Here is an 18019-nt window from a genome sequence, read left to right on the forward strand (position 1 = left end):
CAAACACCATGGGACTGAATTGACGACGTTGACATTAAAGCAGTATTGGTAACAGCTGTTCATATTAGCCTCCAACTACATCAACAGCTCCCTAATTACAACGGTAGGCACTTTTAAAGATGAAGCATTCAGCAGCATTCCTGGTTTTCAGACCCACAAACTAAACTATATTTTCAAGCACGTATATTACATGCGCTTGGTGTTCATGTTTCCTATTTCAAAGCAGGTGGCAATATTTCAACTAAGTTTAACTATTAGAGGCTAATTAAAAGTTGAAAACGTACCCTTGTTGTGATTCACCACTCTTGCAGTGTGGGAGGGGTACCGCGACTGCGTGTGTTGTGTCTCTGGCAACACAAAGCTGCCCGGCGGATGCCCGTCTCGAAATCATGCGGCGGACAAATACATCGGCGAACCCACGCGCGTATCGGCCGATACCGATTCAAGTCAAGAACGCAAATATCGGCCCGATATATCGGCCGGCCGATAGCAATGTATGGAATAGCCTGGTTCATTTTTGTCTGTGCTTCTTGTGGTGGCCTGCCAGAATGTGTCTGTCTGGCACCACGAGTCCTTTATTTAATTATTCAGAGGTGGCTATTTATGTGTCAGTTTGTGACATGATTAGCGTTTGTTCCAGATGAGTTATTTACTCATCCCTCCAGACAAATTTCAGGTTTGGTGATTTTTTTTTTCCAATATATTAAAGCTATTTAAAAAGTGCTCCCTCTCACCTTCCTACAGGTTCCCACAAACGCAGTCACAGTTTGGGCGAGAAGGAGATTGGGCCTCCCACGTCTTTAGCTCAAGAGCAACCCTTCAGAGACCGATCTAGCACCCTGAGCGAGAAGCCCACCTTACCTGTTATCCGGGACAAGTACAAGGACCTGACTGGGGAGGTGGAGGTGAGGCCATTCCACTACGACTCACCATAGTGTCACACATTTTAAATCACCTGCACACAACTGACATTCTGTGACTCATTTTGTGGTTGCAGGAGAGTGAGCGCTACGCTTATGAGTGGCAAAGGTGTCTGGAAAGTGCTCTGGAGGTTTGTACTCTGCAGGCTACATGTCAGTAGGAAATGTTAGAACAAGTAAATCTGAGATTACATGTTCTCTCATGTGAAGGTAATCTCCAAAGCTAACAATACACTGAATGGCATTAGCAGCTCCTCCGTCTGCACAGAGGTCATCCAGTCTGCTCAGGGCATGGAGTATCTGCTGGGTGAGTACACATACACAATCTACACAATCACACCTAGAATGTGTTGAATGTTTTTTTGGTCTTGTGTCAGGTGTGGTGGAGGTGTACCGTGTGACAAGACGTGTGGAGCTGGGCATCAAGGCGACAGCAGTATGCTCTGAGAAGCTACAACAGCTCTTGAAGGACGTCAGCCGTGTGTGGAACAACCTCATGGGCTTCATGTCGCTGGCCAAGCTCGCGGTGAGACGCTCGGTTATGAACAGATCGACACACGCAGATGCTCCACCTGCAACATATTTATCGCTCAGAGCACTCTGCCAATAGGCTGGCAGCAATCAGGTTCACAATGAAAAGGCTGCCAATTAGACAATGGAATGTTAGTGAATCCACTGTGGCCGCTCCATTAGGTCCAAATCAATCATCAATTGAGTTGGAGGCAGTGTTAGCCGCTGCCTGTTGCTGAAGTCGTGTACAGATCGGCAGGGATGACACAATACAGTACAGTTGAGTACCATTATTGTATGTGTGTTAGACATTCACACAAACATTCAGAAGTATATAACTACATTCATGGTAAGTATCTTAAACGAGAGACCACAGGACAGGTGTCTAGAACATCCAAGTTAGCATCTTGTTGTGTTTAGTGCAGTGTTGGAACCCAGCTCAGGACATGAACATGGGTTGTAACATACCAGCGTTTCCCACAGGACTGGTCTCCATGTAAGTGTACTCGGATATTGAAGATAATGTGCACGTCATTGTACATCTAATATGTCACTATTTTGATGAACACATGCATTATAATGCACAACCTAGTCATTTGTGCTTGCATTTTCAGGCTTCGTTGCAGATGACAGCCGTTTATGTACCGGTTTACCGAGACAATGGAATGTCAGTGAATCCACTGTGGCCGCTCCATTAGGTCCAAATCAATCATCAATTGAGTTGGAGGCAGTGTTAGCTGCTGCCTGTTGCTGAAGTCGTGTACAGATCGGCAGGGATGACAAGAACAAAATTGATTTATTTAACCAGCTTGTCACCAAGTGTCTGCAAACAGAAGCGATGAGACCACAAGGCTGTCCTGATCCATAGAGACAGTGCCAGACAACTATTTAGTGGCTGAAGGCAAAGTCGACCTATTGATGAGACAGATGTATCGTGATTTGTCCTTAAAGCATTCACAAGGATGCTGTATGAGTTAACATTAAGACTCTTTCATTGTCTTGAAATATAATTTCCCTGTGCAATGTGCATTGCACTACTGTAAGAAAAAAACCTATTGACCGAAACCTTAACCTAATTTCATTATAGCATAGTTCATAGCTGATCAACAGTAGTTTGAACATTATGCTTCATTGATAAAAAAAAAAAAAATCAAAAACTGCCCGGACTCATGTGATTGTGATGTGATTGTTGTACTAGTACACGCTTCTGCCTTTTATGGTAGAAAAGGGCATGGCTTCTATTCCAGGCCAGGGTTGCATCAAGATGGGCATCCTGTGTAAATACTAACCCAAAACCATGAATGTGATTGACTCGCTGTGGGAAAAAGGAGAAGGAAAAAGCCCAAAGTAAAAATGATGGAGCAAGTATTGAGACAATGCATGTGTCTTGTGTTTGTTCAGCCTGATGAAAGTTCTCTGGATTTCACCTCATGCATTCTGAGGCACGGCATCAAGAATGCCAAGGAGCTAGCATGTGGGGTATGCTTGCTCAACGTTGACTCTCGCAGCAAGGTTGGTACACACACACAGACACACACACACAAACAAACAGTTAAAATGTGACATATGTCTGTGAAACATTTACAGAGTAAAGAGGAAAGCACACTTGGACGCCTTTTTAAGCGAGTATGAAACTTAAATCCCGTTCTGCTGTCTCCTTCTAGCGGGTGTAGGTGGGGTGGGTCACATGGATGAGCCTTGCAAAGGGGGGCTAAAGTGGCAGAATTGCACCTCTCCAATAGGAAAAATCATTCTGGTATTTGGTAGCTCAGTTAAGCTCCGCCTCCCAGTTACTTAATCCTTTGACAACAATGATAAAAGCAGAACATGGAAGCTCAGTAAATGACATCAGGAATCGAACCTCCGCCTTGCAGTGTATACACACACCCAGTATGACCCTCACTGCAGCAGCTTGGAGAAATCAAAAGCTTGACAGAGCTCCTTGGTAACGGTTGCTAAGTAATGATTGAACAATCAGCTGTCGGAGAGGTGCTTTCAGCACAATCAGTGCAGGTCATTGTTGTCGCCTCTCTCGTTATGCTGGAGACTCTTGAAGAGCTGCAAACACGGACTTGAGGGAGAGCAGAATTGCCACTTTGGCTCCTCTGTGGGTTGATTCTCGAAGGCCTTACGAGACCTTTAGAGGCTGGTGTATTATACCTCTATTTTCACCCATGGTGTCCTTTGAGGGTGTGGTGCAGGGAATGATGGTGGTGTGGGACCTTTCACCATTCACCATAGTCCATTCATTCATTTTCTACCGCTTTTCCTCACGAGGGTCGCGGGGGGTGCTGGAGCCTATCTTCGGGCGTAAGGCGGGGTACACCCTAGACTGGTCGCCAGCCAATCACAGGGCACATATAGACAAACAACCATTCACACTCACATTCATACCTATGGACAATTTGGAGTCACCAATTAACCTAGCATGTTTTTGGAATGTGGGAGGAAACCGGAGTACCCGGAGAAAACCCACGCATGCACGGGGAGAACATGCAAACTCCACACAGAGATGCCCGAGGGTGGGATTGAACCCTGGTTTCCTAGCTGTGAGGTCTGTGCGCTAACCCCTAGACCACCGTGCTGCCCTGGTTCAGTCCAGTTATGACATAATACATACCCGCTCAGTCTCTCACCTCTCCAAAAATGAATGTGGTTTTAATTACATATTGGCACACTGACGAGTGTATGGTAGGAGTAGAGTCGCCTCAGAGGATAATGAAGTAAAAGAAGTGCTTTGCACATGGCAGGCGCCACTGATTGTTGCATTGTCCTCTCAGCTAAGATGTGCTGATTTGTTTACTGCTTAAAGGTGCACAGACATTGACGGGCTCACCAGGCCAGATGATGCTCTACCTTGTTAGCTTCTTCTCTCCTACTCTGTCCTCTTGCAAATGATTCTTCTAAATGTTCAAGCAAATGTCACATCATTATTTCATCAAGTTGAATTAGAGCTGAAATTGCATCCAAAGCATCCTCAAGTGTCACTTTGGCGTTTGTGGAGTTCCAGCAGCTTTCACTGGTCTGAACAGTGATGCCTTCCAATATGAAACCCGAGAATGGATTGAATCATTGGTCTTATCACCAAGCCGTTTAGCATAAATAACTCTCTCGGGTTATTCCAGTTTTAACACAGAGGAGATTTTAATTGGAATTGAAACCTTTGCCCCATATCACCAAGACTTGTTGCTTTTGGTTGCTTGCTTACTGTGCAAAAGCAGAAAATAGCTGCAACTTAGATGCTCTCACTTACCTGCTGCTGCTGCATCCTCTCATTGCATTGAGCAACAACGTGCTGACTCCTTTTGTGATTCCAGGCTTTGACTCCAGAAAGTGTCAGGAGGTCAAGGGTAATTATCCCTTCATTCTTCAGACTGTCATTACAATAATGAACTGCAAGCTATTGTATTGGCTCCTATTGCATTTTAAAACAGAATTTAATCAATCCACAGTTTTGACTGCCAAAATGATAGCGGGCGGCTTTCACTTAAAAAGCTAAAAGTGATGTTAAAAAGTAATATATATGTGGCAACTTTTTTTAATAACGGAAAAAGTGGAAAGGAAAATATAGCTGTCTTTGACCACATCCACTGGTATATTTCACAACACAGCAGCAACAGAACCAATGTTGTAATCGTAGAGCAGCAATTAAATGATAAATCAATAAATAATTGATTATCCGATAAATCAACTATTTTGGTATTTGAGTCATAGTTTTTTTAATTAAAAATGTAAATATCCTTTTGATTTTAGCCTGGAATGTGAATATGTTTACATTTCTTCAGTCATCTATGAAAGCGTTATGTGTTTTAGGCAAAACAACATATTCACACACATCAGCTTTGACTTTGAAAACACCTCTTTGTGTTGTATGTTGTGGACCAAACCACAAACTGGTGACGTTTGCTTCATATTGATTTGGGTCATTAAGGCCTAACCGATTACTCTATGAACCATAGTTCATATTCAGATTAATCAACTATGAAAATAATTGCTAGTTGCAGCACTAAATAGCAGTAAAGATCAAACTGATCAGGCTGGATTAAGTGTAAGACAACATGAGTATCACAACAATAGTTGAGTCACATTTTAAAGCGCGTGCACACCTGCAACAGCAGGCATTTTATACAAACATTAATTGGAGCATCGTTCTCATGGTTGGGTAATCTCGTAGTGTACAGGTTTGCAGAGTGTATGCTGCTTTGGTTGAAAAATGTGCCAAGTGTATGAGGACGCTCTTCATCCAGACAGCTGCTGTCAGCCTCGCGAAGATAATGTTTGACTTCTAACGATTTGTAGAAGCTTTAAGGAAATGTGTATGCAGGGCTGCTTCTTGTGTGTGGGAGGCTATGATTCACTTCACATGACTCACAGCCATTACACATGAGCGTCCTCAGACTGCACTCTGCTGAGCAGCTAGTCAAATGTTATGTGTATTTCATGTATGAACACCCACCATTCACATATGTTGATAATAATAGTGTGTCGCAGAACTATGCAAACCTAAATATTCGCCTTCTCGGGGCATTGAATCAATTGCAGCAGGGCTGATCAGGTTGTCTTAGAAGATGTTTTGCCTCTCATCTGAGCAGGCTTCATCACTTCATGCACATAACTAGATAGGACGGCTTTAGTCTGAGGGTACAGTGCATCCGGAAAGTATTCACAGCGCTTCACTTTTTCCACATTTTGTCATGTTACAGCCTCATTCCAAACTGTATTAAATTAATCTCTTACCTCAAAATTCTACACAAAATACTCCATTATGACAATGTGAAAAAAGGTTTTTTTGACATGTTTTGAATTGATTAAAAATAGAAAACTCATAGAAAAATCACATTTACATAAGTATTCACAGCCTTTGCTTAATACTTTGTTGATCCACCTTTGGCAGCAATTACAGCCTCAAGTCTTTTTGAATATGATCCCACAAGTTTAGCACACCTATCTTTAGGCAGTTTTGCCCATTCTTCTTTGCAATAAGTCTCAAGCTCCATCAGGTTGGATGGGAGACGTCTGTGCACAGCCATTTTCAGATCTCTCCAGAGATGTTCGATACTATGCTGCAGGCTCTACTGTGGCTCTACTATGGAAACCAACAGTCGTTAAGATGTGGTGTAAGGCCTCTGCCAGGCAACAGTCATTGATACATCTGAAAAAGGTGGTTGTGTTGTGTTCATCACTTGTCAGATGTTCAATGACTGAATCTCTTAGGGTGGGATGAAAGGACAGCATAGTGTGTGGGAGATACAGTAGATGGTGTTGCAGCGCCCCTGATGTGTTCAGACATGGCCTCTCAACCTTCGCACAGTATGGCCTCGCTCTCCCCTCTTTCAAATCATCTGTCCAGAATATGTATATTTTTTTTTTTACCTGAAGAGTTGACATGTGTGGCTGCTTTGTTTGCTTATTGTATTATTGGCCATATGAGTAGTATATTGTCAAATTCACCGCATCACATTTTTCAACAATATCCATATCTCCTGTTGTGTACACCTTGCAGTGGAGAGTATCATAACCTTTTAAAATAACCTTCCAGATTTTCTGTTATGTAGAGTAACTACACATTCCCTTGCAAAATGGACTGCATTTCTTGTGTTCTGATTTGTCCAAATGTCCTATCAGCACCTCAGTCTCACCTTTCTACCCCCACAGGCGTTCAACTCTGAGACGGACAACTTCAAGCTGCTGTATGGTGGCCACCAGTACCACGCCAGCTGTGCCAATTTTTGGATAAACTGCGTGGAGCCTAAACCGCCGGGCCTCATCCTGCCCGACTTGCTCTGACCTTTTGACTCACCGTGTCATGTATTTATTTTGTCACAAACTGTGGAGCACACTAAATGATAACGGCGGCTGGATCATATTTAATTCAATATAAAATGTGCTTTTAAGTAAGTATTAAGGGAAAACTTAAAGTCTTCCCTTGTTTGCGTCACAAGCTTGTTGAATGTGTCAATCAGCTCCGATTTCTCTGCGGCTGTTATGGTTTTAATGTCACTTTTGAATATTTTTAACTCTCACTTCTTAGCTGGAAGGCAGATTTTATTTTTATTTAAAGACGTGTTTTGAATGTCTCTTGCCTCAGTAGGGTATTTAAATCATGTACATTTTAGGCTTTTAAAAGGCATCAATGTTTGGTTTTGGGGCAAATTTGGTGAAAATGCAATGTGTGATGGTGTGATGGTGAGTGATAACTAGTGTAAATGTAAATAAATGAGTACACCTGTTTGAACTCTGCTTTTTATTTTCTTCTATTGCGGCCAGCAATTTTCTATCCACGCTTTAATAGTATGGATGGAAGTAAACTGCTGCCGAAACTAACCAACCACTGGTGAGGCAACAGTGTTACTGACACCAAGTGGTGTTTTATAGGTATTGCTGGAAGTCATCTCTCGCTTGCATATGTTGATCTTAATATTTTCTATGATTTGCAGCTCTTTTGTTATGACTGTCATCTCCTACATAATACCACCATTTCTTTTCCCAAGCATGCATTACGGTGAAGCTCAATCATTGTGGAATCACACAGGACCCTTATGTGAATATGAATGCAAAGCAGCTGTGGAAGCCTCATGTTTTATGCTGATACAGGCTTTGCGCTCCTGGCCTTGTTGAAATGGAAATGTATGAATGTTGATACTTGATACTGATTTTTTTGTATTATCAGAGACTGCGCCATCTGCAACCAGGAATCAATGTGATTCTTTACAAATGAGAGATGGATGCTTCTGTGAGTGGAAAAACATTGAACTGTTTTTATTTTTTGGGGGGGGGTACAGGTGGTCCTCAGTTTACAGGGGTGGGATTATGACATTGTGTGTTTATGAATGCTTTGGCATAACTTAGTTTTGGTCGTTAAACTTGACACTCGCTCAAGAACTAGTTACAGAAAGGTGGGACAATACATGCGGGCCCGCGCAGACCTCACAGCTAGGAGACCAGGGTTCAATTCCACCCTCGGCCATCTCTGTGTGGAGTTTGTATGTTCTCCCTGTGCATGCGTGGGTTTTCTCCGGGTACTCCGGTTTCCTCCCACATTCCAAAAACATGCTAGGTTAATTGGCGACTCCAAATTGTCCATAGGTATGAATGTGAGTGTGAATGGTTGTTTGTCTATATGTGCCCTATACATGATTGGCTGGCCACCAGTCCAGGGTGTACCCTGCCTCTCGCCCGAAGACAGCTGGGATAGGCTCCCCGCGACCCTGGTGAGGATAAGCGGTAGAAAATGAATGAACGAATGAATAATTCCATCATGTCGATGTGTGGCTAAGATAAATTATTCACTGAATCATATTGGACACCAGGAAAATTGTGGTACTAAATAACCTTAACCTCTGTCGGCTCCCTTGAAGCCTGGTGCGCCTTGCTGATGCAGATGGTTGTTCTCACTGTTTTAATGGACGTTAATACCTCGTCTCATGCTAAGGGATGTGACTTTCTATGCAGAGCGCAGAGGCAAGAGAGTGGGAAAAATATGGCATTCAGAGGAAATAGGTGTGTAATTTTGCGGCCTGACACTTGTGCATCTACCATCAGATGAGCTCGGCCATCTCTACAGGTAATAGTGAACACTTTACAAGTGTGTAAACAAGATGAATAGCTTTCATTGCCAGGTGCCTGCTCCCGTGGGACTTCACCGGATGAAAATGAACGACCCCATGTTTGTTCCTTTGACACCCCCAAATTTGAAACTTGAAAGATGAGAGGCAAAAAACTGGCAATGAAAAGCTTCTTTTCGGGTTTGCATTAATACAAACGACAGCAATGTTGCATGTTAGGTCTTTATTGTCTTCCAAATTCAAACACAAACAATTGCCTCATTTGTCATAAGGCTGCAGAGTAAAGAGCAGGATATAAGCATCTTGCCTCCAAATCAACCTATTTAGTCTTGTTTCAATTTTAAATAAAACATAAGATTGAGTTCAACATTGCACTTTAAAATACCCAAATTGATGTTTGAGAATGTACCAATACTATATTCTTGTGCTGCATCATACTGAAAGCAACGCAGTATAATATTTGTCAAGGGAGATACATCTGATTTGACTATAGACAAAAATATGATAGCATCTGATAGCTCCACTTTCTTTGACACAACAGCAATAATTAGCACAATAAAATTGTGTGCATGTGGACAGAACAGGACCTTCAGACCTCTAGGACTTTCTGCACACCTTATATATAAAAAAAAGATTTTATAACAATGTTTCTAAATCACTCCGGTTTCCTCCCACATTCCAAAAACATGCTAGGTTAATTGGCGACTCCAAATTGTCCATAGGTATGAATGAGAGTGTGAATGGTTGTTTGTCTATATGTGCCCTGTGATTGGCTGGCCACCAGTCCAGGGTGTACCCCGCCTCTCGCCCGAAGACAGCTGGGATAGGCTCCAGCACCCCCGCGACCCTCGTGAGGAAAAGCGGTAGAAAATGAATGAATGAATGAATGTTTCTAAATCTTGTATATGCGTATTACTACAGTATCTACGGAAATTTTTCAATTTTAGTTCTACGATACTGACAAATATATGGGGAAACGATTTTTAAATAATTGTCAATGTTATCTCTGCAATATTCTTTAAAATGATAAATTGTTCTAAATGTTCCGTTCCGTGTGGTTGTGTGTCTATATGTGCCCTGTGATTGGCTGGCGACCAGTCCAGGGTGTACCCCGCCTTACGCCCGACAGCTGGGATAGGCTCCAGCACCCCCCGCGACCCTCGTGAGGAAAAAGCGGTAGAAAATGAATGAATGTTCCGTTCCATGTGGTTGTTGTCTATATGTGCCCTGTGATTGGCTGGCCACCAGTCCAAGGTGTACCCCGCCTCTCGCCCGAAGACAGCTGGCTCCCCCCGCGATCCCTGTGAGGATAAGCGGTAGAAAATGAATGAATGAATGAAGTTGAAAGCAGCATACAGTACCATACAGTACCACTGATCGGTACCAAATATGTGAAGTATCAAAATCATTAGGTAGCTCTTCGAAGTTTTGACTATGGATACTGCACTGAAACATTTTTTTCTCTGTACACTGCTCTTAAAAATGCTACCATAGACTTGGGGCATGCTGCTCTGTAAGACTGGCACAAGACCACCACGTGACATCATGACAGGGAACGGAGCCAAGCACAGTGAACACCAGGTGGTACACAGCACTGGCGTTTGATTGCATTGTGGTCCCGGTGGGTCTTTTCAATCCAAGACTGATTTCATCCTGTTCAAAGTAAACCAGAGTTTTTAAAAAGCTCCATTGGCCTTCAAGTCCAGTGGTCCAGTGGCTCACAGGCCCCAGTACGGAGCCAGACTCCTGCGGTCCCTCTCGTAAACATCCGGTACGACCCCATAGGGTGTCTGCACCATCTTCACAGAGTTCCTACCAAATAGCTTCCTCTCATACTCGATGAGCTGGCGCCAGAAGCCGCCATTGGGCCTGATGACAGGGCGGCGGGCTTTGACCCAGGCATGGGCCTCGGCCAGGGACACGCGGTGGTACTTCATGAGGTAGGCCAGGCACAGTGAGGCCGAGCGGCTGACGCCCGCCGCACAGTGCACCAATACGGCACCACGCTTGCGGCCCACGCTGTGGATCTTGTCGGCCACGCTGTCGAAGTACAAGGAGATGGGCGAATGCGGCATGTCGGCCAGCGGGACCTTCACATACTCCATGTGCGGCCAGTTGAAGTTGGGCAGCTCGATGGTGGCGTTGACCACACACGTGATGCCTTTGGATAGCAGGAGGCTTCGGTTGGACGCCACATTGCCCCTGCTCAGGAACAGGTTGGGAGTGATCTGAGCAATGCCCCCCAGAAGGCTCCCATTCTCCGGCAGCAGCCTGGGCACAGTTGCCGGCACCACGGAGCTACGATGGTGGTGATGGTGTTGGTGGAAGAAGCCTTGGCTGCGGGAACCCATGGAGGAAGTTGTCAAGAAGGTCTAGGAAGTTTATAAAGATGGGAATTCTTCAAGAGGCGAGAATCATAGTCCAGCAGGCAGACACTTCTGGAATGCAACACAATTACAGTTGAATTCTTTGCTACACAAACTTTGGCCCTATGATTTCCTCGTTTACGGAATCTTGGAACTGACCAATAAAACACAGAATCTCCACTTAGTAGTCACATTACAAACACTAACCCGCCCCTTCCTGAACTAAAATCCCAAATTGGCGAAAGCATGGGTGGAAGCTGGCTGGGTTAGCTTGGTTTAGCAGAGCATGCTAGTGCATCTGTGCGACTCAAGCTAGTGTTTACATTGTTGTGCTTTACTGCGTGTAATGCAAACGTGCCCACTGATGTCATGCAGGTTCTGAGTTTATTCTTGCACCCAGCTCTCAGCTTAATCGTCAACCCCCATTCTCAACAACACACTTCCAGGCTTCAAAATAAGCGCCGTTTGCAATTGTGTAAACCAGGGGTGCTCATTAAGTCGATCGCGAGCTACCGGTCGATCGCGGAGGTGGTACTGGTCGATCGCTGGTCGATCGCGGCGTGACATTAAAAAATATCATCCTAGCATCAATGCTGTCACTTGATTGATATACAGGGCAGCCATTCAGATGACAACTGAATGTTGCCCTTCGAGCGACCAATCAAATCAAACAACGTCTCTAAGTGCAGCAGAACTTACGATGTCAGCCTATCATCCATCCCCGTTACTTGATTGACATACAGGACAACCAATCAGATGACAACTGAATTTTGACCTTTAGGTCACCGCTCATGCGTAAACAACGATGCAAAGTGCTAAGCTAGTTGGGTGATAGCTGGGTTAGGGTGATAACCTTTGAATCAAAGAGGAATAGTATCAAATTACTACTCAAGACTAACCACTGTTGCATCTTGAAGCAACTATAGTAGTTACGTACCAGTGGTACACCGCACACCGGTCTTCTCTCACAGCAGTCATTTACATAGCGGCGTCTCCTCATTGTCCACTAAATTTACCGTTTACCATAACCACCTAGCATCGTACAGTGTATGTCACAGCAATGTCGCGTACGTGTCAATTTTGCATCATGGTTATATCAGAGATTTCAAAGACATGCATTTTCAGCATCATAATCATCGTAAGAATCATCATACTCTTTGATGAACGCATGTATAGTCATGTGATGCTTGTTTTTAAACACAAAAGCCAAATTTGACAGAAGACCCTTGACCTTCTGGTTCTTTGAACCCAATGAGATCATTTTTTTTTACAGGTTTTCCAACCTTCATATTGGAAATTGCGTCCGCATGGTAGCCAAGTGGTTAGCTCAGGTCAGGAAAAACTCAGGTAAAAAAAAAAAAGCTCAGGTAAAACCTGGGTTTGAATCTCCACTTGGGCATCTCTGTGGTTTCCTCCCCCATTCCAAAAACATGTTAGCTTCATTGGCAACTCCAAATTGTCCATAGGTATGAATGTGGGTGGGAATGGTTGTTTGTCTATATGTGCCCTGAGTCCAGGGTGTACCCCGCCTGTCGCCCCAAGTCAGCTGGGACAGCAGTATAGAAAATTGATGAATGGATACAGGGCTCTACGTTAAAAACAAAAATGACTTGCCCATGGGGAATCCTTAAGGTGAGAACTACTTGCCCGAACTTGCCTATATATTTTACACGTAACACTCCACCTGGTATTATTGTATCTGTAAAATTGTCATGCAATCTGCTATTATTATTTATTATTTTATATTTATATTTAAATATTTTAAAAATAATAAAATATTATAATAATTAAAATAACATAAAAATAATAATTATTATATTATTATTATGTAAATTATATATATATTATATATTATATATATATATTATATATATGTAAAATATATATATGTAATTATATTATTATGTAAAATATGCAAATATAACAATATTATTATATATAATTAATATAATAATTAGCATTAATATAATAAATATAATAATCATAACAGTTATAATAATAATATAATAATTATTATTTTAATTTGTGTTATTATTATGTGCTTGTGTCTCTTTTTCAGGAGCACTTTGTAAACAACAGACCATGTCAAACAACGAAATTGATACAACCATCAAAAGGTTGGCTCAGGCCATGATGCCAGGTTGTATGTTGAGTTTAAATGAAATACTTTGGAAAGATTGGGCGGGCCGTATTCAAACACTTGGCGGGCCGGATGTGGCCCCCGGGCCGTAGTTTGCCCACCCCTGACCTAGCATCAATTGTGCATCATATTTGTATCAGATTTGAAAGATGTTTTTAGCATCATAGGAGTCATACTCTTTGATGTCATTCATTTTACACAATATATTCTCAAATAACCATAAACATGCTTCACAATGTGCCACTCTCAGCTATGTGACTACCCCCCCCCCCCCCCCATCAGTCCTTGAGGCGAGCAACTCATCTCATGTTCTCACACATGTCCCTCCTAACGACATGCATGATAAACATCCCCAACATTAGATACACCTGGTCCAATACCACAGCTACCCAATAGGGTGACATCTGCCTTTCCAAAGATGGAGGCACATTTTGCATGAATTGAAAGATTCCAGATTCATTTCAAGAATCATCTGGCGTCAACATGTATGTGACAGAAATAGCTTCTTGTCACAGTGCTGCTGCAGCCCGAGGCGTTCCTTCACACACCGCTGCACTTGTCGTCATGCGTCAATCCACACCTTGTGCACGTCTTTGCCCCGCGGACCCGTTTGTTGCTTCATTTCCCATAGTAATAACATAGTAATAACATAGTAAGACATGGGTGAACTGCGGGGATTCACCCTGTGAAGAGATACGGCGCTTGCAAACTCGGGATCGTATACTCAAATATTCATCAGCAGCCCAAAATAGAGTAACTGTTCAGTCCTTCACTCATCACAGTCAAACACATGCACGCTAATGTCATTTGGAAAGGGTGCTAAAAAGAAGGCTGGGTGCTAAAAACAGGTTTGGTCGGTGCACCAGTTTTTTTGTTGTTGGCCAGCGGCATATTTCAAAAGTATGTAATACTAATAATGTAATACAACCTATGAGTAATGAAATTCATTCATTTTCTACCGCTTTTCCTCACGAGGGTCGCGGGGGGGGGGTGCTGGAGCCTATCCCAGCTGTCTTCGGGCGTAAGGCGGGGTACACCCTAGACTGGTCGCCAGCCAATCACAGGGCACATATAGACAAACAACCATTCACACTCACATTCATACCTATGGACAATTTGGAGTCGCCAATTAACCTAGCATGTTTTTGGAATGTGGGAGGAAACCGGAATACCCGGAGAAAAGATATTGAGAGAGCTGCCAACCGATTAATTAAGAGGAGACGCAAACGTCACATTATCACAGATGAGCGTGTTGCTGTGGCAACCCACAGAGCACACTAATATGGCCGCCATATCAACAGGCACATGAAGAAGACGACAGGGGAACCAAATAAACGATGCACATGGTTATTTATACACATGGCGGAGGAGGAAGGGACTGATTGTGGAGGCTCTGACTCTATTCATCCGTGCAGGAGAAAAGCAATGCTGTCACTGAAGGAATCAGACAGTGGAGACAGTGTACACCATCCTAGTTTATTTGACGCAGCATCATTGATCATTGTTATCTTTCAATGGGTGCCCCCCCACCACCACCACCACCACCGTGCCTCTGCCTCCATGCGCTCAAACGTGGAAAGATTCCACAGGGCTCTGGTTCCACCTTGGCTGACACGAGCGAGGAAACCCGAGCCACCAGCCGGAAAAACGAGAGCCACACTTCTTTGAAAAAGGTCGACTGCACGCACATCGACGACTGACTGTGTGTTGATGAATCCAAATAGTGGAATAGCCATGTGATGCGAATAACTAGAATGGCACAGACGCTCAGAAAAGTTATAACGCAGATCTCTATCAAGTTCTGGTACCAGTGGTTTTCATTCCAATTCCTTTCTTTGGTAAGATGGAAGGTCGTACTATTTTAATATACTGTACTACCAGAGAGGTGGAACGGTTCCATTGAGAGTATTTCATATGTCATCTTGAACTGTAAAGTTGCTGTTTGTGACAAGTATTTGCTCACTGGCAATTCGTGCTCTCAGACGTCTGCAGCATTTCTTTAAAAGCTGACACTAATTTGGCTGTGTACTCTTGTGCACTCTTTTTGCGCTGTTTGTAATTTACTTCTCTCGTCAAATGGAGTTTTTTCCCAAATGGCAAAACTGGGTCGAGTGGATATATTTGGGTGGGCAATTTTTTTTTTTTGTTATTTGTTGCCAACACAAATTTGTATCTAGTTTTACACCAAAATTGAATGCAGTCTTCCTCGGGACCGACCAACATGTATGCACCTTTTGTACTCCACAAGCATTAAGACCTTTGAATCCGCTTTGCTGCTCTCAGGTCACAACAAACATTACAGACACTGTAATGACATAAATACTTTTAACGTTGAAGTGACTGATGCCACAAGTGTCATATCAGGCTTTTCCAAGTTTTGAGTACAGAAATACTGTGGCGAGAAATATCGTAGCTACCCCAGCTCGCTCCGACCCTCACGATCCCTTCTGTGTGACCGTTACCTGCACCTCCAAGAAAAATGAACTGCATGGAAATTCACCAACGGTTTCAGATCAAGATCATCAAGATCAACAAGATCCGTTATAAAGCCTTTCCTTTAAGAGTAACCTTAAAACTCTCTTGTTTTTGCAGGCATACCCAGCTCAGTAGATTTAGGGTACTATGACCATCATATATTTATGTCTATTTTATTGTATACTGTTTTTATGTACTGTTTTATGTCTATTTTTATTGTACATTGTTTTATTGTATTTTTTTTTTATGTGTGTATTTTAACTCTGTGTTTTGCCTTTTGTGAAGCACTTTGTGACTTCTGTCTGAGAAAGGTGCTATATAAATAAAACTTACTTACTTACTTACTTTCCAGCACCTTACAGTTCATCAGGATTAGGTTTTACTGGAATGCATAAATTATATTTTCAATAACTAAATCTTTTTCACCAATTTTGTATGCACGTTTGTTTTAATCCCTCATCTATTGAGTCCCATTTTTTTTTCTTTGTCATGCAATAACTTTCATTCCAAGACTTTCAAGCACCTGTGGAAACCTACTGTGTGTGTGTGAGTGTGAGTGTGTGTGTGCGTATACATATATAAACTGCCCTGTGTATATATACAAATTTAGTAGTTGCAGTATTTGGTAGTTGTATAGTATTCAATACTGTATATTATAATGAATACCAGTGTAAAGAGCATGCATCCCTATGTACCCTGAATCCATTCTTCATGAAACAGCACAGCTTTTTTGAGTGTTGAGAGTCAAGTGATAGAAAAGTCAACTCACCGCTCGGGAAGATGGTGAAGATGATGATGATGATGATGATGACTGTGGAGGATTTTGAACGCAACGCCCGTATCAGTGCACCGTGCTGTGATGTGCTTCTTTCCATTTAGCATCAAAGTCAGTATGCTCAAATGACGCTGAGGTGCCGGCCAGGTTAGGAGGGGCAGGGGGGGTCCACGCAATGTGCACGACACCTCAACATGACGACAAAGTCCACGCAAAAAAACGCCAGAGGCTCTTGCTGCGTCCGCCTTCTTGCTCAGCTCACCCGTCATCGTCAGTGCAAAGGGCGGAACAGCGACACGCAAAGGCGACGCGGAACATTACATTTTTTTTTAATAGTTTTTTTTTTCCCTCTGCAAGTTTTGTTATTGTACACTTTGAGAAGCAACACTATCTAATAACACACATGACGAAAACAGTTCAGCCTTCATTGAACAATATGTCATCGGAAGTACTAATAACCTGTTACAGTGTCAAACTGTCACCCCCATCAAAACTCGTATGTGTGTATATGTATGTGTGTGTGTATATATATGTATATTCATTCATTCATTTTCTACCGCTTTTTCCTCACGAGGGTCGCGGGGGGTGCTGGAGCCTATCCCAGCTGTCTTCGGGCGTAAGGCGGGGTACACCCTAGACTGGTCGCCAGCCAATCACAGGGCACATATAGACAAACAACCATTCACACTCACATTCATACCTATGGACAATTTGGAGTCGCCAATTAACCTAGCATGTTTTTGGAATGTGGGAGGAAACCGGAGTACCCGGAGAAAACCCACGCATGCACGGGGAGAACATGCAAACTCCACACAGAGATGGCCGAGGGTGGGATATATATATATATATATATATACATATGTATACATATGTATATATATATATATATATATATATATATATATATATATATATATATATATACATATATATATATATATACATATATATACACACACACACACATACATATACACACATACGAGTGTGTCCATAGGTGTGAATGTGTGTCCATGGCATGTGCTGGGATAGACTCCAGCTCACCCACATGACCCTATAATGGCAATGCATGGATCTTTACAAATATGTAACTCTGTGCACTTGGATCATTTTCTGAACTATGGAAAAGTCATTGAGTGTTTCGAGAGACAGGAAGTGATGTCAGGATAGAGAGCTGCAGGCTCAACAGACTGAAATGTCAGATGAGTCAGAGCCTCAGATATTCTCAAAGATGAGCACCCGCAGCCACATTGTTCACCCGGTGACAT

The 18019-nt window shown here is 42.9% G+C and overlaps 2 protein-coding genes across 9 annotated transcripts in view; one reads left to right on the forward strand and one right to left on the reverse strand.

Moving 5' to 3' along the window:
• synrg (synergin, gamma) overlaps window positions 1-7665 on the forward strand; it is a 26382-nt gene extending 18717 nt beyond the window's left edge. For 3 of the 7 annotated variants that reach the window (XM_058079162.1, XM_058079166.1, XM_058079167.1), the window contains 8 exons: window positions 745-905; window positions 998-1051; window positions 1131-1227; window positions 1298-1446; window positions 2832-2942; window positions 3018-3056; window positions 4748-4780; window positions 7086-7665. In XM_058079162.1, the coding sequence (XP_057935145.1) occupies window positions 745-905; window positions 998-1051; window positions 1131-1227; window positions 1298-1446; window positions 2832-2942; window positions 3018-3056; window positions 4748-4780; window positions 7086-7217 (776 nt within the window). In that variant the 3' untranslated portion in view covers window positions 7218-7665. The remainder of the gene's footprint in view (window positions 1-744; window positions 906-997; window positions 1052-1130; window positions 1228-1297; window positions 1447-2831; window positions 2943-3017; window positions 3057-4747; window positions 4781-7085) is intronic. The other 4 variants (XM_058079165.1, XM_058079168.1, XM_058079163.1 and 1 more) reach the window with 3 other exon arrangements.
• Window positions 7666-9203: 1538 nt separating this feature from the next.
• dusp14 (dual specificity phosphatase 14) lies at window positions 9204-17016 on the reverse strand. 2 transcript variants are annotated; one of them, XM_058079171.1, is made up of 2 exons: window positions 16746-17016; window positions 9204-11433 (listed from the first exon to the last, which is right to left on the reverse strand). In XM_058079171.1, exon 2 carries the CDS (start codon window positions 11344-11346, stop codon window positions 10714-10716), a length of 633 nt encoding a protein of 210 aa, XP_057935154.1. In that variant the 5' UTR covers window positions 11347-11433; window positions 16746-17016; the 3' UTR covers window positions 9204-10713. The 2 variants fall into 2 exon arrangements, with proteins under 2 accessions (XP_057935154.1, XP_057935155.1); XM_058079172.1 differs by lacking the exon at window positions 16746-17016 and adding an exon at window positions 12299-13046.
• Between the last annotated feature and the right edge of the window lie 1003 nt (window positions 17017-18019).

The sequence above is a fragment of the Doryrhamphus excisus genome, chromosome 8 (assembly GCF_030265055.1).
Source record: "Doryrhamphus excisus isolate RoL2022-K1 chromosome 8, RoL_Dexc_1.0, whole genome shotgun sequence".
NCBI classification, from domain to species: Eukaryota; Metazoa; Chordata; class Actinopteri; order Syngnathiformes; family Syngnathidae; genus Doryrhamphus; species Doryrhamphus excisus.